The following is a 25,688-nucleotide window of genomic DNA, read 5'->3' as shown; positions in this document are numbered from 1 at the left end:
AAAACACGAGCTTTGGAGCCGACGTGGCATGTAGGAGGACGGGGTCAAGGAGGCAGGAGGGTAGAGAGCCGGCACAGATGGGTAGGGGTGGCGGCCATCACCGTAGGCAAGCCAGGAACCGGAAGGGGAGTCTAGTTCCAAGCTGTCAGGGGCGGAGTCGCCAAAACACCGGCGAGCCGAAGAAGCTGGAAGAGACGCAGCAAGCCGAGCACCGGGGCTGAAACTGTGTCGGCACAGGATGTCGGCATGCCAGGGACACCGGAGCACGCAGGTCCGTGGCCGCCGGGACCGGAGTAGAGTCAGCAAGGATCCACCGCCAAGCTTCAACGGATGCCATCAAAGACAACCATGACCTCACACCCGCAGAGGTCGGCACCGCAACTCGGAGGAGACACTATCGAAGACTGAGAGCGGCCTGCATGGGGCAAAGCAATGCCTCGGCCAGCCCGACCACCTCCACCCTACGCACGCCCCCACGAACAGTAGAGCGAAGAAGGGTTGCACCAACGAGGGAGGCAAGGGTTGGCGGGGAGGAGCACCCAAGGCGTGATCGCGCCACCATGCCGGACCCGCAGGGGAGAAGGCAACTTTTGAAGAAGGAGAAGTCCGCCGTGTGCTAGATCGGATCTGGGACGGCGGGTAAGGGCCCTCCAACGCCAGGGAAATGAAAGACTGCCTCACCGCCGCCATCCCTAGGCGCGTTACGGGTTCCCCAGCCGGCCCTCCGGCAACGGTGAAACAACAATGGTGGTAGAGGGGTGCTCCCGCCGGCGGTCGAGGTTTCCCCGGTGTCGTCAGATGCGGGCGATGCGGGGGTGGGTCTTCTTTCGGAAGCATACAACAATTGCCAAGACACATTGATGACATCTTAGCTTGGGTGCTGGACCTCAAGGCCATAATGCGCTCTGCCTACTGCTTCACCTTGGATGAGCACACTTGCACGAGCAGGCACCGGATGGCACACATTCTGTGTGCGAAGCATTGTGGGTGCGGCCCACCCCTCCCGGTGTACACGTCTTTGCATGGAATCTCCCGACAAACTCTTTAGCTAGTATACGATGGAAAGAAAAGTGACACATTGAAAAATCTAATATGTGCATGATTTATGGGGTGGAATGCGAGGATACCTTGTGGTAGCTGCTTGGTGTAAACTATACTACTTTAGATGTCATTACTCAGGAAGATGGGGAATACCATATTAAAGTGACTATTCAAGATGTGAAAAGCAAGTTCATATGGGACCTGGTGGTGGTGTATGGGGATGCTCAGCCATCTGGCAAAGCAAGATTCCTTGCTGAATTATGTAGAATCTTTCAAAACAGTGTGAACCCCATCCTGATAGGAGGGGATTTCAACATAATTAGGAAAGCTTCTGAAAAAAAAACCTGGTACTCCAGGACATGGACTTTCCTTTTTAATGTGATCATAGAACAAGCTGGGGTTAGAGGGCTTGCCATGCATGGTAGACAATATACTTGGGGAATAATTTACCCCAACCTACCTTTGAGAAATTAGACAGAATTTTATGTGATGTGGAATGGGAAGAGAATTATCCTTTAACAGATGTCTCTGCTCTTTGCAGAGAAAAATCTGATCATGTACCCTTATTTCTGTACACTGGAGATGTGATTAAAAATGATCCTTTGTTTATATTTGAAAACTCCTGGTTCCTTAGGGAAGGGTTAGATGAATTGGTTACTAAAACTTGGAAAACTAATGGAAATCTGATCATGTACCCTTGTTCCTGGACACTGGAGATGTGATTAAAAATGATCCTTTGTTTATATTTGAAAACTCCTGGTTCCTTAGGGAAGGGTTAGATGAATTGGTTACTAAAACTTGGAAAGCTAATGGATCCAAAATATCTAGTCTAGACAACTCGCAAAATAAACTGAGAAGTTTAAGACCAGTTTTAAAAGGGTGGAATAGGAATATGAATGCATGGTATAGAGAGCTCAAAAAAGATATATTGATTAAACTGGATAATATTGATAAAAAATGTGAGATGTATGGATTAAATGTAGATGATAGGAGAGAACAAATGGAGCTCAGAGTTCAGCTAGATAGGCTGTTGGGGCAAGAGGAAGCCAAATGGAAACAGAGAGCAAAGGTGGATGAACTGATTGGGGGAGATGATAATACTAAATATTTTCATGCAAAAGTGAATGGGAGGCATAGGAAAAATAAGATTACAGTGCTTGATCAAGAAGAAGGGAAAGTGGAAGGGGAGAAAAAAATTAATTGACTATATTAATTTTTTTTATAAAACTTTATTTGGAGCAGCTGATGCTTCTAGTATTTCCTTATGCATTGATAATCCTCACAAGATACTCCCAACTCAAAAAGAGATGCTGACTGGGGAGTTTTCTTTGGAGGAAATTAAGACAACTATTTTTCAGATGGCACATAATAAATCTCCTGGTCCAGATGGATTTACTGCTGAATTCTATCAACATTTCTGGGAACTGATTAAGGTAGATCTCAAACAAATGTTTGATGATCTATAAAATGGGAACCTGGATATTAAAAGACTGAACTATGGAATCATTACCTTGGTGCCAAAAACTAAAGAAGCTAATCAGATACAAAAATTTAGACCCATATGTCTGTTGAATGTTAGTTTTATTTTTTACAAAGGTCTTAATGAATAGATTTAATCTAGTGGTTGATTCTATCATCTCCCTTGTACAAACTGCCTTTATTAAAGGGAGATACATAATGGAGGGGTCGTGGTAATAGTGTTCATGTTAAAAAATAGAGTGCTCTATTGTTGAAAGTAGATTTTGAAAAAGCCTATGATAAAATCAAATGGCCTTTTGTTCTCCAAATGCTAAAAGGAAAAGATTTCCCTGATAAATGGATAGATTGGGTTATGAGTACTATTAGAGGGGGGAAAATTCGTATTAAAGTTAATGAAAACTATGGCCCTTACTTCCCTACCTATAAAGGGTTGAGACAGGGAGATTCTTTGTCCCCTTTAATGTTTAATCTAGCAGGAGATGCCTTCGCTATTCTAATGAAGAATGCTAGGAAAGCTGGCATAATTAAAGGGCTGCTGGCTGACACCTTGGAAGGAGGGATTAATATGTTACAATATGCAGATGATACCATTTTCTTATTGCAAGATGATTATGAAAGTGCTTGCAATTTGAAATGTACACTATGCCTGTTTGAACAAATGTCTGGCTTAAAGATCAATTTCCATAAGAGTGAGATCTTCTTATTTGGCGTAGCTGCTGACAAAAAACGAGAATACTCTCAGATATTTACATGCCCTGTGGGAGAACTTCCTATGAAATACTTTGTCTTCCTATTGATAAAAAACCAAAAACAAAAACTAGAAGCCATCTGAAAACAAAATGGAAGGGAAATGTGGAACCTGGCAAGGGAGGCTATTATCTAGTGCTGGGAGATTGACTCTGATACAATCTTCTCTAACTGGAATTCCATACTTCATGATGTCCTTTTATGGCCTGCCCGTGGGTATGGAAAAAAGAATGAATTTCTTTATGGCTAGGTTGTTATGGCAAGAAAACAATGATAAGAAAAAATATCATCTAGTGAGGTGGGAAGAGGTGTGCAAACCAAAAGATATGGGAGGTTTGGGCATACAATATCTAGCTTTTATGAAAAAGCCTTGCTCTACAAATGGTGGTGGAGAATCTACAACACAGATGGGATTTGGCAACGAATCCTGAGGCATAAATATATAAAAAAGAATTGTGTCACTAATGCTAAGAGTATAAGTGGAGACTCGCGGTTTTGGGGGGAGTTGTTGAAACATAATTTTTTTTCTTCTCTTTGTGTAAATTTGAGATAGGAAATGGTGAGAACACCAGATTTTGGGAGGACTAGTGGATTGGCCCCAAAACTCTGAAAGATAGTTATCCACGCCTTTATAACATTTGTTTTGACAAGGAAAAGTCGGAGTCAGATATTCTGAACAAAGGGCTTGACAAAATACGCTTTAGGAGAACTCTATGGGGGGGGGGATCTTTGGAACTATGGGAACACATCAGGGGGTGCGAGAGTTTGACTTTAGATAAATGTCAGGACAAGATCAGATGGACACCAGCAGGGGATGGTAAATATAATGTCAAAACCTGCTACAGACATCTGGTCCAAAATGGGCTACAACAACCCTACAAATTCCTTTGGAAAACAAAGATGCTGTCACATCCCTAGTTCTGGTATGACCTAGGCTAGCTAGTCATGTGTGCATCACGTTTAAATTTCATTTAAATTTGAAATGGGGATTTGTAAAACCCTCAGAAATCATTTCTGGAAATGACCCAGATAAAAATTGCTCCAAAAGGGTCCAAGAAAATGTTCATGTCTCTCTCTGAAAATATTGGGCAGAGGTAAAATTTCAAACCAATATTTTTAGGAGCTCATAAATATTTATTTTGGCCATTTGGAATTAATCCAGTAATTATTTGCGTTGGATAAATATTTTTATATATATAAAATATTGTCCAATAATTCTGAATTTTGGTGAGGGGATTTGGAATAATCCTTTAGGCCCCTGCAAAAAATTTCAGAAGAAAATAACTTGATTCAATATTTTTATTAAATCAAATCAAAGGTCAGAAAATAGAAAAGAAAATAGGAAATAAGAAAACTTTTACCTGACTTACCTGGCGCCCCACCCCGGCCCAGCAGTGGCCCGGCCCAACTAGCCGTTGCCAGTCGTCTCCCACGCCAGGAGGCAGCGGCGAAAGGGAGCACGGCGAGCGTGCATGCCCGCCAGGCAACTGCTTGCTGCCTCCTCTCCCTCCTCAGCGTTGTCCACCCCCGAGAGCTCCACCGAGCCCCCTGGCCTCTCTCACTTCCCCAGTTCTCTCCTCTCTTCCCCCTCGCCCTCTCTCTCGCGGCCGAAATCGTCGTCGCCGCCGTCCACAGCTACCGTGGCCTCGGCCAGTGCCGCACCTCCCCGACACGCTTCCCAGCACCGTCGCGACCCCTTCTCCCTCCTCACCGAGCAAAGCAACCGGGCGAGCTCCGCTTCATCCTCGGCGCCGTCGTCTTCATCTCCGGCCGCCGGAGATCGTCCTCACCGCCCCACTGACTCCATCCTTCCCCGAGCTCCTCGACAACGCCCGCCGGTCCCCTGTGAGCCCCGCCATCGTTCCCCCTACTCCCCTGCCCTTCTGCGCCCTCTAGCCCCTCTGCCGCACGCCACCGAACACCGGCCGCCGCCGCGAGCTTCGCTCCGGCGAGCTCCGCCGTCCCCGCAGCCTCCCGACTGCTCCACTGGATGCGCGCGAGCACCAGCTCCTCGGGGATGGTCTCCGCAGCCCATTTGGTCGCTGGAGACACGATCTCGAGCCCCTCCGCCGCGTCTGGCTCGCCGGCGTCAAGCCGCCGGCGGGTTTTGACCCCGCTGACCAGGAGGTTTGACCTCCCGTGGGTCGCTGACATGTGGGGCCCGGCCCTATTAATTTTTAGTTAGGATTAGTTTAACAACTAATTTAACCCTGTTAACTAATTGGGTCACTGACGGTGGGCCCAACCCCATTAACTAAGCCAGTTTAGGTTTAATTTAATTAGGATTAGCCACAGACACTGACGTGTGGACCCCACACGTCAGGTTTGACTCGGACAGCTCCTTTGACCTGCTGACGCAATGCTGCCGTGATGCTGACGCAATATATCATTTTCTGGTATTAAAATAAATCAGGAAATTCCAGAAAATGGTATAAACTTCAAATATTCATAGAAATTCAACCGTAGCTCAGATTGAAATAATTTATATATGAAAAATTATCAGAAAAATTCAATCTATCCATCTGTACCATTTTCATGCATGAAAAACCAATCTGTACATGCTGTATAAGGGAAACACTAAAATGGCATATTTAAGAGCTTATGTTAAAGATGCATTTGAATCTTTAGTTCAAATGGACTTTAACCAATTGAATGCTAGTTGCATTAGCTCAAACAACATCACATCTTCATGCCATGTTCATGCATCATATTGTTGCATATGTTTGTGTATTGATTGTCGACACCGTTCCTTCTTGATAGGTCCTGCTCCGGAGACCGATCCAGAGTATCTATCTGTGGAGCAGTGCCCCCTCTGTTGATCTACCAGGCAAGCAAACCCCCTTGTTCATTTCGATACAATCCTACTCTCTCGCTCCTGCTCTCATTATTGCATTAGGACAACAACGATTCAACTGCTACTTTATGTTGCGGTAGTTGAACCCATTCCTCTGCATGACCTGTCATTGCCACAGTAAATAGTTAAAACCCACTAGCATGTGTAGGAGTTGATTGAGCCATGTTGTGTTCTTGCCATGCCATGCCTGCTATTGCTTAGAGTTGTGTCAGGTCTGATTCATCGGGAATGAATTGGAGTGGTACGATATGTTCTGGTGCTGAGAGTTAAGCGTGTGAACACAATTTGGTAAAGGTAGCGGTGAGAGGCCATGTAGGAGTACATGGTGGGTTGTCTCACTGGAACCGTCCTTAAGCACTGAGTTCTGTGTATGTTGTCCAATGACTAGCTACTACCACACATTGGGCTCCGGGCACTCCAAGCTCTCTCGACTTATTAACCAACTTGATCTTTGTCCAGGAGTTGCAATTAGTTTCTGGTGTTTGTAGGTAGTGTTAGTAGTCTACCAAGTGGCACCCGGCTAGGTGGGCTTGGGACAGACTAGGCACAAGTGGCACGGTGTACCAAGCGTAGATCCATCCGGCGAGGTGGGCTTGGGAACCCTGCACACATCGTTTGGGGCCGTGAGCGACACCCTGGCCGGATCTCCTTGCGGATGGAACCCGAATAGGCGATAAACCTGGACTAGAGTCCTGTGTGGTTAGTCAGGTCGTGGCCGACACCCTCGCCAGGCTTCCGCTTGAAGGTTGCCGAGATACATGACGTGTACATGGTGATAAGTGGTGAAAGCGTGTGTGAAGAAGTACACCCCTGCAGGGTTATCATGATCTATTCGAATAGCCGTGTCCTCGGTTATGGACTTCTTGGATGCTTACGTGGTACATAGACAACTTGAAGTGGATACTCTAAAATTCTCAAGACAAGTGTGAGTGCTATGATGGCCTTCTCGTAGGAAGACGGGAATGAATCCATAGTAGTGTATTGACGTGGTGATTAGTGGACTCGTGTGCGTCACCTCAAAAGAGTTACCAGTAGTCGTAGTACAGGATAGCCACTGAGTCAAAGCTGGCTTGCTGCAACTAAACTCCACATTACCTTCTTGATACAAGTGCATGTATGATATGATCTGATGTAAGTCTTGTTGAGTACCTTTGTACTCATGTTGCTTTATTTATGTTTTTGCAGCGGAGACTTCGGTCTTACTAGTTTACGTGGACTTCGACAAGTAGCTTGTACCTCAGCTACGATCTTGATCGGATGTTGTAGATAGTCGGGCTCCTCAGCCTTTTTCATTTGTAGTTGTCTATACTCAGACATGTAATGCTTCCGCTTGTTGCTTGTATGCTCCGAATGATGGGTCATGTGACCCTTGCTTGTACTTAATGCTATGTGGTTCTTCTGAGCCTTTATCTATATGAGTTTGCATTATGTTGTGATGCCATGTTGTACCTCACATACTTACATGTTATGCGTACGTGTGACGTGTATTGCTATGTGTGGGATCCGACAATCTAGTTGTTTGTCCTTGGCAGCCTCTCTTATGGGGAAATGTAGTCTAGAGCTTCCTTGAGCCATAGTAGTCCACTACAGCCCGGTTCACCGGAGTCCTGCTAGCCCAGCACTACTGCTCAGAACACTTGACTGGTCGGCATGTGTTTCACTTCGTTCCTGTGTCTGTCCCTACGGGGAAATGTCACGCGGTGACATCCGGAGTCCTGCCTAGCCTGCTACAGCCCGGGTTACCGAAGTCCTGTTAGCCCAGTGCTACAGCCCGGATTCATATGCTGTTGACCGACATGCTCGATGTGACTCATGTATGCCTGTCCCCATAGGTTAGCACCGCTTTGGGTTCACGACTAGCCATGTCGGCCCGGGTTCTCTGTCATATGGATGCTAGCGATACTATCATATACGTGAGCCAAAAGGCGGAAACGGTCCCGGCCATGGTAAGGCGACACCTGTGGAAATACCGTGCGTGAGGCCGCAAAGTGATATGAGGTGTTACAGGCTAGATCGGTGTGACTTAGAATCAGGGTCCCGACAGCTTTGGTATCAGAGCCTGCCTGCCTGTAGGGTTTCCAAGCCAACCTGGTCGAAGTTGAGTCTAGAAATTCTTTAGTTATGTAAGGGAATTGATTGTGGAAGGGAATGTAAGGCTCTTTTTACTCCTTATATCTCATGCCCTTCTGATCTGAGTCATCCTATCTTTCCTACGGGGTTAAGGAACTAGGCTTTCTTTTCTGTCTATCCGGATCACGTGTTACTACTCCATAGTCTCTTAGGATTGGTTGATCAGAGTCATATCCCAGTTCGAGTACCTCTGGTGTAGCCTGTTTAGTAATATCTCAGAACCTTGAGTGATGATGTTGAGTATGGTGCTACCCCATCTTTCGCAGAATGTCTCATTCTGAGCATTTTACTGCCGTTATGCTGCCGGAATTGTCCTAGGAGTTTGAGAGATACTAAATTTCCTTGTGCTACATGTTGCATCCTATAGTTGTTGTTGACCTCGTCCTTGGTTCCGCTTCTCAGGATGTCGTCAGTTAACCGAAGTTCTGTTGCTTGTTGCCTGAACCACGGAGATGGTAGGGATGAGGAGGATCCTCCCAACCAACCTTCATTGACAGAGTTCATGATAGAGATGGAGAGGAACAAGCGTGAGTCTAACCGCTTGTTGGCACGTATCGAGGAGAACACCGCACATCGGTGCAAAGAGTCAGCGACCATCCAGGATTTCATTGATCTGAAACCACCCACCTTCCATCATTCCATTGAGCCACTCGATGCAGATGACTGGCACCATAGTATCACACACAAGCTGCGTTCTGCGAACGTAGCTGAAAGTGACAAGGTCACTTATGCTGCATATCACCTGGAAGGTCCTGCTAGTCTCTGGTGGCAGAACTATGAGGCTATGCTTCCAACTGGTCAAATTCCTACCTGGAGAGATTTCACTGAGGCTTTTCGCGAGCATCACATTCCTGAAGCCCTCATCGATCGCAAGAGAGAAGAGTTCTGTAGTTTCACCCAGGGTAAGATGGTTGTTGATGCTTATAGTAGAGAGTTTGAGAACCTCGCCCGCTATGCTACAGAAGAAGTGTCCACAGATGCCAAGAAGCAGGCTAGGTTCCGGAAGGGTCTCAACCCCAAGTTGCGTCGTGATCTCCACTTGCGTCGTGATCTCCACTTGAATCGTTGCAATACATTCCACGCTCTTGTGAACAAGGCCATTAATGCAGAGACAGCTCAACTCACCTACGAGGAATCTCGTAAGCACACCCGTGATTTGGGTTCTTCCTCCGGTTCTAGTTCTCAGAAGCGCCGGATTTGGGTTCCGAACTCCGCTCTTCCACCCGGTTATACACCAAGGCCTTCTTGTGTGGCACCTCACCTAGTTCAACCATATGCTACACCCATGCCTATTGGTAGACCACTTGTCAATGCGGGTCCTTGTCCTACCTCCAAGATTTGTTACAAGTGCGGAGAGCCAGGCCACATTGCCCGTATTTGCACTCAGACCCGTGTTGCTCCACCCCAGCCCGAGAAGTCTGTTGGCCGTGGTAGTAAGCCTTCACACCAGATTATCAGTGCCAAGTCAGCTCCCACTGAACTTGGACGTGTGCATCACGTCTCAGCTAAAGACGCTCATGATGATCCAGATGTCGTTCTTGGTACACTCCTTGTCAACTATCACCCATCTTCGGTTCTATTCGATACCGGGGCATCTCACTCCTTCATTTCCGAAAGTTATGCCCATTTGCACGACATGTCATTTTGTGATATGCCCTCCCCACTACTCATTCAAACTCCTGGATCCAAGTGGCAAACTTCTAGGATAAGTTATGGCAATGAAATACATGTTGACAGACTTGTATTTCTAGCTTCCTTGATATCCCTCAAGTCTTCAGATGTTAACATCATTTTGGGTATGGACTGGATGAAAGCTCATTATGCCAAGATTGACTGTTACACCAGGTCTGTTCAGCTCACACACCCCTCTGGCAAGGTAGTCACTGTCTCCACCAAAATTGCAAGGCGTCAACTATATTCTCTAAATGCCAGCCGTCTTCCTGACCTTGAAGATATTCCGGTAGTCCGTGATTTTCCGGATGTCTTTCCAGAAGAACTGCCAGGTATTCCACCTGACAGAGATGTAGAGTTTGTTATAGATCTTATCCCCGGAACCGCCCCAATTTCTAGGAGACCTTACAAGATGGCACCCTTAGAGCTAGCTGAGCTTAAGAAACAACTCGATGAATCCTTGCAAAAGGGTTTCATCCGTCCTAGTTCTTCTCCCTGGGCTTGCCCCGTCCTCTTCGTCAAGAAGAAGGATGGTACGGACCGAATGGTTGTAGATTATCGTCCTGTTAATTTGGTCACGATAAAGAACAAGTATCCGCTCCCCAGGATCAACGATCTGTATGATCAGCTCGCTGGATCCTCAGTCTTCTCCAAGATGGATTTGAGGTTAGGCTACCACCAAATCAAGATCAGAAATGGGGATATTCCTAAGACGGCTTTTGTCGCTCGTTATGGTCAGTACGAGTACACCGTCATGTCCTTTGGTCTAACCAACGCTCCAACTACTTTCTCTCGCTTGATGAACTCGATCTTCATGGAGTACTTAGATAAGTTCGTCGTGGTTTACCTCAATGATATCCTTATTTACTCGAAGAACGAGGAAGAGCATGCCGAACATCTTAGACTTGTGTTAGAAAAACTCAGAGAGCACCGCCTTTATGCCAAGTTCTCCAGGTGCGAATTTTGGTTGCCAGAAGTGACCTATCTCGGCCACGTAATCTCTGGTAAGGGCATTGCTGTCAATCCCGAAAGAGTTCAGTCCGTTCTTGATTGGACTCCGCCTGAAACAGTTAAGCAAGTTAGGAGTTTCCTTGGTCTAGCCAGTTATTGTCGCCGATTCGTTGAGAACTTCTCCAAAGTGGCCAAACCTCTCACGGAACTTCTCAAGAAAGATAAAAAGTTTGAGTGGTCCCCACAGTGTGAGCACAGTTTTCAGGAACTGAAAAGACGCCTGACTTCTGCTCCCATACTTGTGCCACCGAACTTCACTAAGGACTTTGTTATCTATTGTGATGCCTCACGACAGGGACTAGGTTGCATTCTTATGCAAGATCGCCATGTGATTGCCTATGCATCTCGACAGTTGCATCCACATGAGGAGAATTATCCTACACATGATCTAGAGCTTGCAGCCGTAGTCTATGCACTTAAGACATGGCGACATTACCTTCTCGGTAAACGTTGCGAGATTTACACCGATCACCAGAGTCTCAAGTATATCTTCACCCAACCAGATTTGAACCTTAGGCAAAGACGTTGGTTGGAGTTGATCTCAGATTATGATTTAGGGATTACCTACACCCCAGGTAAGGGGAATGTCATGGCTGATGCGCTAAGTCGTAAGTCCTATTGCAACAATCTCATGTTGCAGTAGGGCCAACCACTTCTCCATGAGGAATTATGTAAGCTTAACCTCCACCTTGCTCCTCACGGATTCCTTTCTACCTTGGTGGCGAAACCTACTCTTGTGGATCAAATCATCTCTACTCAGCAGCAGGATACGGGAATTTCCCGGATCAAGAGAAACATTAATAAGGGAGTTGGTGGTAGTTTCTCTATAGATGATCGTGGTGTTGTTTTCTTTGAGAGTCGCTTGGTGGTTCCCAAGAATCAAAATCTTCGACAATTAATCCTTAAGGAGGCGCATGAATCTCCTCTCACGATTCATCCCGGTAGTACTAAGATGTATCAGGACCTATGCCAGAGGTTCTGGTGGACTAGGATGAAGAGAGAAATTGCTCAATTTATTGCTAACTGTGACGTTTGTCGTCGCGTGAAGGCAGAGCATCAGAGACCTGCTGGCACTCTTCAACCTTTAGCTATTCCCGAGTGGAAATGGGATAAAGTTGGTATGGACTTCATCACCGGCTTTCCCAGGACCAAGAGAGGGAATAATGCTATCTTCGTAGTCATTGATCGTCTTTCCAAAGTGGCTCACTTCCTACCCGTTCGAGAGAGTATCACTGCTAGTCAGCTCGCTGACTTATATATTTCTCGAATAGTATCACTTCATGGTGTTCCACTAGAGATCAATTCAGACCGTGGTAGTCTTTTCACTTCTTATTTCTGGGAGAGTTTCCAAACTGCCATGGGCACCCATCTTTCCTTCAGTACCGCTTTCCACCCTCAATCAAGTGGTCAGGTGGAAAGGGTCAACCAGATTCTTGAAGACATGCTTAGAGCTTGTGTTATCTCATTCGGTATGGATTGGGAGAAGTGTCTTCCCTTCGCCGAGTTTGCTTATAACAACAGCTACCAAACCAGCCTCAAGAAAGCTCCTTTTGAGATTCTGTATGGACGAAGATGTCGAACACCTTTGAACTGGTCAGAAACTAGTGAAAGACAATTCTTTGGACCGGATATGATCCAGGAGGCAGAAGAGCAAGTTCGCGTCATTCGTGAGAATTTGAAAACAGCCCAATCTCGTTAAAAGAGCCAGTATGACCGTCGTCATAAGGAAGTGGCTTATGAAGTTGGCGACAAGGTTTATCTTCGGGTTACTCCCTTGAAGGGTACCCATCGTTTCGGTATCGAAGGCAAGTTGGCTCCTCGTTACATTGGTCCTTTTCGTATTCTCACTAAACGAGGAGAGGTTGCCTACCAGTTGGAACTACCCCCACATCTTTCTCGAGTACATGATGTCTTCCACGTCTCTCAACTCAGGCGTTGCTTCTCGGATCCCATCCGCGGAGTGGACCACGAAACGCTTGATCTCCAAGATAACCTCACTTATCGAGAGTACCCTGTTTGCATCCTTGATCAAGCAGAGCGTGTCACCCGACGTCATAACATCAAGTTTCTCAAGGTTCAGTGGTCTCATCATTTCGAGAGAGAAGCTACTTGGGAGCGTGAAGATCGTCTTCGATTTGAGTACCCCGCTTCCTTCCCGCCGACTCCTGAATCTCGGGACGAGATTCTTCCGAGTGGGGGCGAGTTGTCACATCCCTAGTTCTGGTATGACCTAGGCTAGCTAGTCATGTGTGCATCACGTTTAAATTTCATTTAAATTTGAAATGGGGATTTGTAAAACCCTTAGAAATCATTTCTGGAAATGACCCAGATAAAAATTGCTCCAAAAGGGTCCAAGAAAATGTTCATGTCTCTCTCTGAAAATATTGGGCAGAGGTAAAATTTCAAACCAATATTTTTAGGAGCTCATAAATATTTATTTTGGCCATTTGGAATTAATCCAGTAATTATTTGCGTTGGATAAATATTTTTATATATATAAAATATTGTCCAATAATTCTGAATTTTGGTGAGGGGCTTTGGAATAATCCTTTAGGCCCCTGCAAAAATTTTCAGAAGAAAATAACTTGATTTAGTATTTTTTTTTAAATCAAAACAAAGGTCAGAAAATAGAAAAGAAAACAGGAAATAAGAAAACTTTTACCTGACTTACCTGGCGCCCCACCCCGGCCCAGCAGTGGCCCGGCCCAACTGGCCGTTGCCAGTCGTCTCCCTCGCCAGGAGGCAGCGGCGAAAGGGAGCATGGCGAGCGTGCATGCCCGCCAGGCAGCTGCTTGCTGCCTCCTCTCCCTCCTCGGCGTTGTCCACCCCCGAGAGCTCCACCGAGCCCCCTGGCCTCTCTCACTTCCCCAGTTCTCTCCTCTCTTCCCCCTCGCGGCCGAAATTGCCGTCACCGCCATCCACAGCCACCGTGGCCTATGCCACTGCCGCACCTCCCCGACACGCTTCCCAGCTCCGCCGCGACCCCTTCTCCCTCCTCACCGAGCAAAGCAACCGGGCGAGCTCCGCTTCATCCTCGGCACCGTCGTCTTCATCTCCGGCCGCCGGAGATCGTCCTCACCGCCCCGCTGACTCCATCCTTCCCCGAGCTCCTCGACGACGCCCGCCGGTCCCCTGTGAGCCCCGCCGTCGTTCCCCCTACTCCCCTGCCCTTCTGCGCCCTCTAGCCCCTCTGCCGCACGCCACCGAACACCGGCCGCCGCCGCGAGCTTTGCTCCGGCGAGCTCCGCCGTCCCCGCAGCCTCCCGACTACTCCACTGGATGCACGCGAGCACCAGCTCCTCGGGGATGGTCTCCACGGCCCATTTGGTCGCTGGAGACGCGATCCCGAGCCCCTCCGCCGCGTCTGGCTCGCCGGCGTCAAGCCACCGGCGGGTTTTGACCCCGCTGACCAGGAGGTTTGACCTCCCGTGGGTCGCTGACATGTGGGGCCCGACCCTATTAATTTTTAGTTAGGATTAGTTTAACAACTAATTTAACCCTATTAACTAATTGGGTCACTGACGCGTGGGCCCAACCCCATTAACTAAGCCAGTTTAGGTTTAATTTAATTAGGATTAGCCACAGACACTGACGTGTGGACCCCACACGTCAGGTTTGACTCGGACAGCTCCTTTGACCTGTTGACGCAATGCTGCCATCATGCTGACGCAATATATCATTTTCTGGTATTAAAATAAATCAGGAAATTCCAGAAAATGATATAAACTTCAAAAATTCATAGAAATTCAACCGTAGCTCAGATTGAAATAATTTATATATGAAAAATTATCAGAAAAATTCAATCTATCCATCTGTACCATTTTCATGCATGAAAAACCAATCTATACATGCTGTATAAGGGAAACACTAAAATGGCATATTTAAGAGCTTATGTTAAAGATGCATTTGAATCTTTAGTTCAAATGGACTTTAACCAATTGAATGCTGGTTGCATTAGCTCAAACAACATCACATCTTCATGCCATGTTCATGCATCATATTGTTGCATATGTTTGTGTATTGATTGCCGACACCGTTCCTTCTCGATAGGTCCTGCTCCGGAGACCGATCCAGAGTATCTATCTGTGGAGCAGTGCCCCCTCTGTTGATCTACCAGGAAAGCAAACCCCCTTGTTCATTCCGATACAATCCTACTCTCTCGCTCCTGCTCTCATTATTGCATTAGGACAACAACGATTCAACTGCTACTTTATGCCGCGGTAGTTGAACCCATTCCTCTGCATGACCTGTCATTGCCACAGTAAATAGTTAAAACCCACTAGCATGTGTAGGAGTTGATTGAGCCATGTTGTGTTCTTGCCATGCCATGCCTGCTATTGCTTAGAGTTGTGTCAGGTCTGATTCATCGGGAATGAATTGGAGTGGTACGATATGTTCTGGTGCTGAGAGTTAAGCGTGTGAACATGATTTGGTAAAGGTAGCGGTGAGAGGCCATGTAGGAGTACATGGTGGGTTGTCTCACTGGAACCGTCCTTAAGCACTGAGTTCTGTGTATGTTGTCCAATGACTAGCTACTACCACACATTGGGCTCCGGGCACTCCAAGCTCTCTCGACTTATTAACCAACTTGATCTTTATCCAGGAGTTGCAATTAGTTTCTGGTGTTTGTAGGTAGTGTTAGTAGTCTACCAAGTGGCACCCGGCCAGGTGGGCTTGGGACAGACTAGGCACAAGTGGCACGGTGTACCAAGCGTAGATCCATCCGGCGAGGTGGGCTTGGGAACCCTGCACACATCGTTTGGGGCCGTGAGCGACACCCCGGCCGGATCTCCTTGCGGATGGAATCCGAATAGGCAATAAACCTGGACTAGAGTCCTGTGTGGTTAGTCAGGCCGTGGCCGACACCCTCACCAGGCTTCCGCTTGAAGGTTGCCGAGATACATGACGTGTACATGGTGATAAGTGGTGACAGCGTGTGTGAAGAAGTACACCCCTGCAGGGTTATCATGATCTATTCGAATAGCCGTGTCCTCGGTTATGGACTTCTTGGGTGCTTACGTGGTACATAGACAACTTGAAGTGGATACTCTAAAATGCTCAAGACAAGTGTGAGTGCTATGGATGGCCTTCTCGTAGGAAGACGGGAATGAATCCATAGTAGTGTATTGACGTGGTGATTAGTGGACTCGTGTGCGCCACCTCAAAAGAGTTACCAGCAGTCGTAGTACAGGATAGCCACTGAGTCAAAGCTGGCTTGCTGCAACTAAACTCCACATTACCTTCTTGATACAAGTGCATGTATGATAGGATCTGATGTAAGTCTTGCTGAGTACCTTTGTACTCATGTTGCTTTATTTATGTTTTTGCAGCGGAGACTTCGGTCTTACTAGTTTACGTGGACTTCGACAAGTAGCTTGTACCTCAGCTACGATCTTGATCGGATGTTGTAGATAGTCGGGCTCCTCAGCCTTTTTCATTTGTAGTTGTCTGTACTCAGACATGTAATGCTTCCGCTTGTTGCTTGTATGCTCCGAATGATGGGTCATGTGGCCCTTGCTTGTACTTAATGCTATGTGGTTCTTCTGAGCCTTTATCTATATGAGTTTGCATTATGTTGTGATGCCATGTTGTACCTCACATACTTGCATGTTATGCGTATGTGTGACGTGTATTGCTATGTGTGGGATCCGACAATCTAGTTCTTTGTTCTTGGCAGCCTCTCTTATGGGGAAATGTAGTCTAGTGCTTCCTTGAGCCATAGTAGTCCGCTACAGCCCGGTTCACCGGAGTCCTGCTAGCCCAGCACTACTGCTCAGAACAGTTGACTGGCCGGCATGTGTTTCACTTCGTTCCTGTGTCTGTCCCTTCGGGGAAATGTCACGCGGTGACATCCGGAGTCCTGCCTAGCCTGCTATAGCCCGGGTTACCGGAGTCCTGTTAGCCCAGTGCTACAGCCCGGATTCATATGCCGTTGACCGACATGCTCGATGTGACTCATGTATGCCTGTCCCCATAGGTTAGCACCGCTTTGGGTTCACAACTAGCCATGTCGGCCCGGGTTCTCTGTCATATGGATGCTAGCGATACTATCATATACGTGAGGCAAAAGGCGCAAACGGTCCCGGCCATGCTAAGGCGACACCCGTGGAAATACCGTGCGTGAGGCCGCAAAGTGATATGAGGTGTTACAGGCTAGATCGGTGTGACTTAGAATCGGGGTCCCGACAGAGCCCCCCCCCCCCCCCCCCGGGTTAAAGTCTTTTTATGGCTGTTGATGAGGAAAAGCATTCTCATCAAACAAAACTTAAAAAAAAGAGGATGTCAGGGGGACAACAATTGTTCCTTCTGTGGTAGAGAGGAAGATATAGATCATCTCTTTATACATTGCTCGGTGGCAAAAATGTTATGGATGGTCATGAAATGTTCCTTTAATTTACAAGATATCTCTGACAAGATTAATGATATATTTGGTAGATGGACAAATAAGTTTGAAAAAAATGATAAAAGTCTTATGACAGTTGGAATATCTGCTATGTTATGGACGATGTGGAAACTAAGAAACATACTAGTTTTTGATAATCACAGGATAGTTGATCCCTGTGTTCCTGTGAATCTGATTATTAAAAATTTACATGAATGATGTGTATTGCAGAAAAACCAAGGAAGAATAAATCGCATGAAGGAGGGTGTAAAGCAAGTAGAGCGGGTTGCTAGGGAGATCTTCAAGGCGACGCATGGATGGACGATCGGAGTACCCAGGTTGGAAGGCTCTTGAAGGACAGACATGCCGAAGCCTCTCCTCCTCTGTCACCCGCAGCTCAAGTGTTTTCTCCCTTTCCTTTACTTGTTGCGTTTTGAACCTTCTGTTAATGTGAGGGATCCTTTTCTCTATGTAATAGCGAGTAGAAAAATCTACTAGCTTTTGTTTTTTTTTGGTGCTGTATGATGCTGGAGACCTAGCCTATCTTAACATAATGCTGTGTGGGAGGAGGAAGGGATGGATCCCTCTTTCAACAAAGCATTGTCAGTTGTTGCCTCGCGGGGCTTTAAGTCTGTTAGTTAGCGTCAGGTTTGGGGTCTGTAAACCTTGTGATTTCTTTAAATGAAATGAGAGAAGGAAGCTCTCTTTTATAAAAAAAAAGGGAGTTAAGTCATAAAGGACGGTATTTGTGACGGGAAGTTTTTGTTTTTTGGTACCCGGTCGGCTGTCATTCGCAAGGAAGGAAAGCCCATCGTTGCTGATTACTACTCCTACTCAGCAATCATCAGCATCTTGTTACAGTTCCTACTCAGGCAACTTTGGAGCAGCGGCCGCCGACGCCGTGTTCGTGAAAATGTGCAAGAAAGCCATCCGATACGCCGTGGTCAGTACTGTACTTACCATCTTCCCCTCTCCTCTTCTTCACTCGCACGGTCGCGTCGCGCCTCTCGGAAAGTGACGTCGGCCCGGCCGTCGTGGTCTCGTCGCAGGTGGACGCCTTCGCGACCGAGCCGTTCAAGGGCAACCCCGCCGCGGTGTGCCTCCTCGACGACGACAACGCCGCGGACGAGCGGTGGATGCAGTCCGTCGCCACCGAGTTCAACCTCTCCGAGACCGCCTTCCTCGTCCGCGACTTGTCCCGGCCCGCCAGCGCCGCGCCGCTCTTCCACCTTCGATGGTTCACCCCCGTCACCGAGGTAACCACATAGCCCTCCGTCCATCTCCTCCCCAAATCCTCGGATCCCCTTTCTACTACCAGCATCGACCGATCTGAACAACCCGTCGACTGGCCTGCATTGACCCCGAGCACGCGTCGTCGCTTTCAGGTCGACCTGTGTGGGCACGCGACGTTGGCCTCCGCCCACTTCCTCTTCACGGCCGTTCTGCCGGAGCATGGCATGATCGAGTTCATGACCAAATCCGGCATCCTGACTGCGAAGAAAGTTCCTGCGCCAGGGGGCGCAGGCGAGGCCCACGGGAAGCTGTTTATTGAGCTGAATTTCCCCATGATTGATTTCCTGGACTGCAACGAGATGCCGTCGATTCCAGAGACCCTAAACGGCGCACCAGTGGTCAGTGTTCACAAATCGGCGGCCGACGGTGATCTCATTGTACTGTCTCTCCCCTGTTTTACCTGCATCATTACATTCCAAAATAAACTTCCCCATTTTAAGATGGGGCATGTTGGTGCTGCTATGATCATTCTCCTAAGCTAAACAGCTATACTGTATTCTCTTAGTTTCTCCTATCTCAGTTGTGCTTCTGAAAAATCAACTGCCCAATAAACAGCTGGTGGCTTTCAGGTGGAACTTTCTTCAGCAAAAGAGGTTGCCGACATCCTTCCTAACATCGAAGAAATTAAGAAGTTGTCATGTGGTGGTATCATGGTTACAGGACCGGCACCTGCTGGATCTGGTTATGACTTCTTCACACGTTTATTCTGCCCGAAATTTGGGATGGATGAGGTGATGTCCTTTCTTAGTCCAAAGTTGTGTATACAAATGGTGAAGCTTGTTTAACTTACCAAGGTATCGAGCATTTGAGTAAAAAACAGTATGGAGCTAAGTATAAGAAAGTCGATGCAGGAGTGCCTCTCCCAACACCTAATTGTGCTCATGTCTCAAATATGTCACTACATCTTTCATTCTGGATAGCATAGTCCTGTAGTGTTGTCTACTTCCAGCATGCTCTGAAGTCTGAACCCTGCTTGTCCTAGACAAATTAATATCATCATGAGTTACTTCTGTTTAGCTAGAATTTTATCTATATTCACAATATCGATTAGCAGGCTAAGAGCTGCTTTGACTAGTAGTGTTATCTATGGTAGAACAAACTTTATCTCAGTGGATGCTTGTAATTATTGTTGAGGAATGAGGAATCGATGCCCTGCTTGCAAGTTGCAATTATAGAGTGCCACCATTTGTACTAGTTGAAATCTGTATAGGAAAACCCTCGTTCATTTAAATTAATCTTGGGCGTCCATTGGCTATTGATATTGTCCATGTAATGCAACCTCATCTTTCATACAAGTCGTAACCCCTGATTTCTGTATTTTTGCAGGACCCTGTTACTGGCAGTATACATTGTGTATTGGGACCCTTTTGGGGTAGAAAGCTTGGGAAGCAAAAACTGACGGCATTTCAAGTATGCTTTCGACGTTTTAATTGTTTGGATGTATATGTTTTATTTTACAATAATAATGCCACAACATGCGCTCAATCAGCGCTAAATCATCGTGTTAATTTTTCCTTCATGTGACCATTTCCATGTATCATCAGGCATCTCCAAGGGGTGGAACGCTATACCTGGAACTGGATGACGCAAATCGGCGAGTGAAAATCCAAGGAGAAACCGTTACTGTCATGTCCGGGACACTCCTGGTGTAATATGCATGCTGCTTGAAAACTTTCAGGCCTCCTTTGGTTTAGAGGAATTTCATAGGAATTCTAGAGGATAGGATTTTTTTCTTTAGAGCCCTTTGGTTCATAGGAATGGATTCCTATTCCTATATAGGATTGGTTTCTATCCTCCACATTTCATAGGAAAATAAAAAAGAGCCTAGACTCAATGGAAAAATTCCTTTGGTGTCAACCAAATGACATCTTGTTTCTTATTCCTACTCATAGGATTTGAGATACATGTCATCTCATTCCTACAAGATTCCTATTCCTATAATAATCCTATCCTATGAACCAAAAGAGGCCTCAGTGGTTTTTTGAGGGTCACTACGCCGGTCGTGTATGATCTGAACCTAACACAATGGATGCTTAAAATATACATCGACATAATTGCAGTTATGGCAGATAGATATTATGTGGAAATCGACTCTGTCGTGCTACATCTATATCTATATATATATCTATATCTATATACCTACTATTAAAGGGAGGTGATATTCTTATTTTCGTCCCGCTTTGTTTTGTCCCGCTTCAATTAATTTCACATACGCTATTTGGTAACCATCCGTTTTGGCCCAATTGAGGAAGCCCACCCGACGGCACATTGTAGCCCAGGTCCGCAGAACTGGCAAAAAATAAAATTGCCGATGGAAGGTTTCGATCTCATAACCTGCCAACCGGCCACACATAATTTATCCAACTGACCCAGCTAGAGACATGAGATAATGTTTTTTTTTCTCTCGTTGTAACACATGGGTTTTTTTGCTAGTAGGACTTATTACTGAAAGTGCAAATTCAGGGAGAAACTGTTACTTTAATGGATGGGCACGCTCCTAGCTTAGCTAGCAGGCCATTGCCATCCATCTAGCAATTTCCTATGCTGGGAATCGAACTATCGATGACAGCCCACCATCCATGGAGTAGTATGATCTTTGATACTATTTGCAATTGTGTTTGATGTTATTTGCAATATGGGACTTGAAAACTCCAGAGCTCTTGTGGTTTACCTGAACAATGCCTTGCAAGGCCAAGACAACAAAAAATGCACTGTTAAAAGTACAAAAAGTTCAGTTACAGAATGGATTGCAAGTTTGTATAGGGAAAATGCGTTGTTTTCTGTAGTCCACGTTGAGAAGGTCGGTGTGGGTATACCCGCTCGATGGACTGTCATTATCCACCCGATTACGAGAACCATTTAATTCTGCAATTAGCATGGGATTATTGTCAGTACCCGGTCGATTGCTACGAGGAAAAAATGTTGCAAACGAGTTCGGTCGATTATGATCTGATCAGAAGGTTGAATCCCCGAAGAAAAAGTCACGAGACAAAAAGGAACACAGGGAGAACATTCAGCGCTGGCTTTGTATATTTACATGTTCATTTCATAGAACTCGAGGCAACGAGGAATCACATGACACATCTTCTTCGTCCTCGGCAGCAAAACACAGAACAACCTCGAGGCGAATCGACCTCCTGAGTCAGCGGAAGGCTCAGGGCCACATCACGTCCACCGATATCCTGGACACGGCGGAGAGATCCTCCAGGTCCAACGACGACGGCTCCTCATCCTTCGCCGCCGTTGAGGTTGTTCCCCGCAGCTTCGGCTCCGTGGGCGCCCGCTCGCCCGTGGCCGCCGTGGGCCGGAATTCCCGCAGGCTGTGGCCGCCCATGTAGCAGTTGGCCTCCAGCATGCTGGTGCTCCCCGCGCCGCCGAGCAGCTCCGACAGCAGCAGCACGATCGAAGCCATCCTCCCAATGGCAGCACTACCTCTCTGTTGGGCGTTGGCTTGGTGGTGTACTCGTGTAGTACTGCAACTAGCTGTAAGCCTGAACTGTTGATGGGGACTGTAGCGCTAGCAGCTCGGAAATTATGGCGCTGCGGATGAAGGAAGGGTGTGGTCTTTATATGCGCGCGGGCAGGTAACGGTGGGCCGTGTCCGCTGTGGTTTTGGACGTTTACGGCTCCGCGCGCACGCCATGAATGGCCGCCGCCTTGTTCGGTAGGAAGCGAGCGAGCGAGCTGACGGCCGCTGGGTTTCGGCCGAAACGGAGGGCGGAGAAAGCCACGGCCCCTTGTCTTGTCGTTGTCAACTTGCCATTTGTTTTTTCTGGGAGACGTGGTTTTTCTCTTTGGAGTGCAGCTGGCGTGAGCTGATGCATGGTATTATGCCGTGTCCCGTGCGGTGCGGTGATGGCTCGGACGGATCAGGTGATCCTGTGTGTGTCCTTGTCCAGGTTCCTGGGTTGCTGCCTTGCTCTACTCTACCGACGTTAGGTGGTGCCGGTACAACAGCCTGATGGATAGGCATTTTCCATTTTCCACGTGGCTAACCCGGTAATAGAGAATATATATCCGCTCAAAATGAAAATGTAAAGAGGGGATTTTTTTCTATCATAAATGCTGCTTTTATTAACTTAAAATTTAGTATCAAGCATATAGAAAGCATGATGAGCAACATCTGACCACTGCAGACCTAAGATGCACACAACCAACCACCAATATTCTAGCAAAAGAAAGAAGATAGAAACAGACATATCGGCAGCAGTAAAGTCATATAAAACTGACACTAGGCCTATGTAGAGAGAAGGAGGTGATGGACCAGTCTGGTGATTATGCTGCCGTCCAAGTTAGCCTAGGTCTAGGGTCCTGATTTTTTGTTTTTGAAAAAGCTCAGACTTTATTCATTTGTAACAAGTAGTAGATCGTTTCTGAGGATCATTACAATTTCATTTAAAGGCTGCTTAAACCAATCAGAAGTCAAAGAAGATCTTGCTAATCTAGCCAGCTCATGAGCTACTTTATTTGCTTCCCTATTACAATGCTCAAATCTAGCAGTAACGAAACCACAAGCATAATGGAAACAATCATCAAAGATTGCTGCCGCTGCACCCGCCGATTGTCCTCCATCATTCATAGTATCAATCCCCTCCGTATTATTTGAATTTATAATAAGGCGATTGCATCCCGCCCGTTGTGCCAATGTTAGATCGAATTTTAGAGCTAAAACTTTTGCCCTCAACACATCCACGCAAACATCTATTTTCTCATTCCCTCCAGCTATGAACCTTCCTTTGCCGTCTCGAAGGACCGCTCCCATAGAACCCCTAAGAAGATCGTGATCAAAAGAAGCATCAACATTAAGTTTAACGAAACCTCTTGGAGGACAAGACCAACTCTCCTTTTTCATCGATGCCTTGGGGATAATGCATTAACAATTTTTTTTTGTTAGAGCAAGAATCCCCATTGAGATGTGAGTTACATTTTGAGTTTTTTCATTGTGTACCAGCTTCTGTCTTTCCCATCATAAATACCATGCTGAAATAACAATCATCTCACGTACATTGTGGTAACCCAATATCCACAAATCTTGATCTGGTAGGAGTAGTAGATACTCCCAACACCGTCTCTCCCGCACGGTCAACTTCACAAGCTTTATCAATAATATCATCCATCCCTAGCCTTTTCCAAACCTCCTTTGCTTTACTACAGCAGAAGAGCATAAGTTTTGTATCTTCTAAACCCTCTAAGCAAGTAGGGCAGATGGGTGAAACCTTCATATGTCTGTTTGCTAGCGTAGCCCAGCATTTGATCGTACCATGTAGCATACGCCATAAGAAAATTTTAACTTTTGCCGGACAGGCTAACTTTCATATCTTACTCCAAGTAGGGTTAACTTGGTTCGCCCCATCCCATTAGAGTGTTTCAATTTGCTTCCATACTGGTGATTCCACTCCATAAAATAGGCTGATCGAACCGATAAAATACCCCTTTTTGTATAATTCCAGGCAATGAAATCTTGCATATCATGTTGCAGTAGGGGAACTGAAAGAATCCTTTGTACATCGATTGGCCACATAGTTTGTTCAATTAGGTCTTCATCCCAAGTATTAGAAGCAGGATCAATGAGATCACCTACCTTAGTTAACATATTACCTCCCTTAGGCGTTACAATTTTCCTAGTTGCATAGTTTGGGATCCAGGCATCTTCCTAAATATTGATGTTGTGTCCATTCCCCACTCGCCAAATATAGCCACGTTTCAGTGTATTTGTGCTTGCCATGATACTTTGCCATGTAAAGGAAGAGCCTTTCTTTACCTTCGCATTTAATAGATCACCATCGGGGTAATAATTTGCTCGTAGGATAGAAGCACACAAGGAATCAGGATTATCCAACAGACGCCATGCCTGTTTGGCGAGTAACGCCAAATTAAAACATTTGATATAACGAAATCCCATCCCTCCTTGATTTTTAGGAACACAATTTCCACCAGGACATCCAATGCATCCTCTTCTGATTCTCCTCGTCTCCCCACCAGAAATGCGCTATCACGTCGATGATTCCTTTACATTTTTTTAGGAATTTTAAAGACCGACATTGCATAGGTAGGTATGGCTTGGATTATAGCCTTGAGCAGGATCTCCTTTCCTGCGGTAGTGTGACGCCCCGAGACCGATGCGCCAAGTGTCGTGGTTCTAAGTCTGACAGTAATGTAGGGGGGTAGGTATGGAGAGGCAAGATCTTAGCTATGGAGTAGTTGTAAGCACACGAGGTTTACGAGTTCAGGCCCTTCTCGGAGGAAGTAATAGCCCTACATCTCAGAGCCCGGAGGCGGTCGACTGGATTATGTGTGTATGAATTACAGGGGTGCGAACCCTTTACACTGAGGAGGGGATGGCTTATATAGAGTTCGCCAGACCCCTCCGGCCCTCAGTTATGCAGAGTTTCAAATACATTAAGGTCGGGCGTTACTGGTAACACCCCTAATAAAGTGCTATGATGACCATAAAAGCTACTTAATGACCGACCGTTAGCGTGCGGAGTGATTTTAGGTCTCCTGGCCGTCGAGTGGTTGGATCTTGGTCGAGTGATTGCTTCTTGGTCGAGTATCTTCGAGTATGTCGAGTGGAACACCTCCAAGTCGATTGAAAGGTGATTTCTTCTAGAGATGTCCTTGGGTAGGGCAGTTAGGACAGGTCCATGACCGTACCCTAGGTACATAGCTTCATCATTAGCCCCCGAATGGATCGAGGTTTGAGTGGGGAAGGAGTTGAGAACTTCTCCGACTCATTTTTCATGCCATGAGCATATCTTGTTTCGGATCAATGAACCTGAGTGATGACAGCAACTTCCTTTTCAGTCGCCTTGATCCATTCTTAGTTTTTTGTCGAGTGAGTTTCTTTACTTGAAAAGCTCCGAGTGACGGTGTGGAGGAGATCTTCCGTCTGACAAGTTGTTCTGCTGCCCGCAGATTTCGCGGGATTCAGATTTTGGGAAGCGCGCGGGACGGGGGAGGCCGCAGTAATTGGATGGGATAGGGCGGAGCCGCCTCGATCTCCGCGCCACCTTTTTCGCCATGTATTGCACGCGCGATTGTTACGGGATTTGACAGGATCGTCCGGCCCTACCAGTCAGC

General features: G+C 46.6%; 2 protein-coding genes across 2 annotated transcripts; one reads left to right on the top strand and one right to left on the bottom strand.

Moving 5' to 3' along the window:
* The first annotated feature begins 18,099 nt into the window (after window positions 1–18,099).
* LOC125548281 (uncharacterized isomerase BH0283-like) lies at window positions 18,100–20,687 on the top strand. Its single transcript, XM_048711932.1, has 6 exons — window positions 18,100–18,258; window positions 18,365–18,571; window positions 18,701–18,985; window positions 19,178–19,339; window positions 19,935–20,018; window positions 20,153–20,687. The coding sequence occupies exons 1-6, from the start codon at window positions 18,229–18,231 to the stop codon at window positions 20,258–20,260; spliced, it is 876 nt and encodes a 291-aa protein (XP_048567889.1). The 5' UTR covers window positions 18,100–18,228; the 3' UTR covers window positions 20,261–20,687.
* A 917-nt stretch (window positions 20,688–21,604) lies between these two features.
* Window positions 21,605–22,270, bottom strand: LOC125548280. Its single transcript, XM_048711931.1, has one exon. The coding sequence runs from the start codon at window positions 22,018–22,020 to the stop codon at window positions 21,763–21,765; it is 258 nt and encodes an 85-aa protein (XP_048567888.1). The 5' UTR covers window positions 22,021–22,270; the 3' UTR covers window positions 21,605–21,762.
* Between the last annotated feature and the right edge of the window lie 3,418 nt (window positions 22,271–25,688).

The sequence above is a fragment of the Triticum urartu genome, chromosome 3, assembly GCF_003073215.2.
Source record: "Triticum urartu cultivar G1812 chromosome 3, Tu2.1, whole genome shotgun sequence".
Taxonomy (NCBI): Eukaryota; Viridiplantae; Streptophyta; class Magnoliopsida; order Poales; family Poaceae; genus Triticum; species Triticum urartu.
The sequence above is the reverse complement of the archived record's forward strand: the minus strand, read 5'-3'. Positions and strand labels throughout refer to the sequence as shown.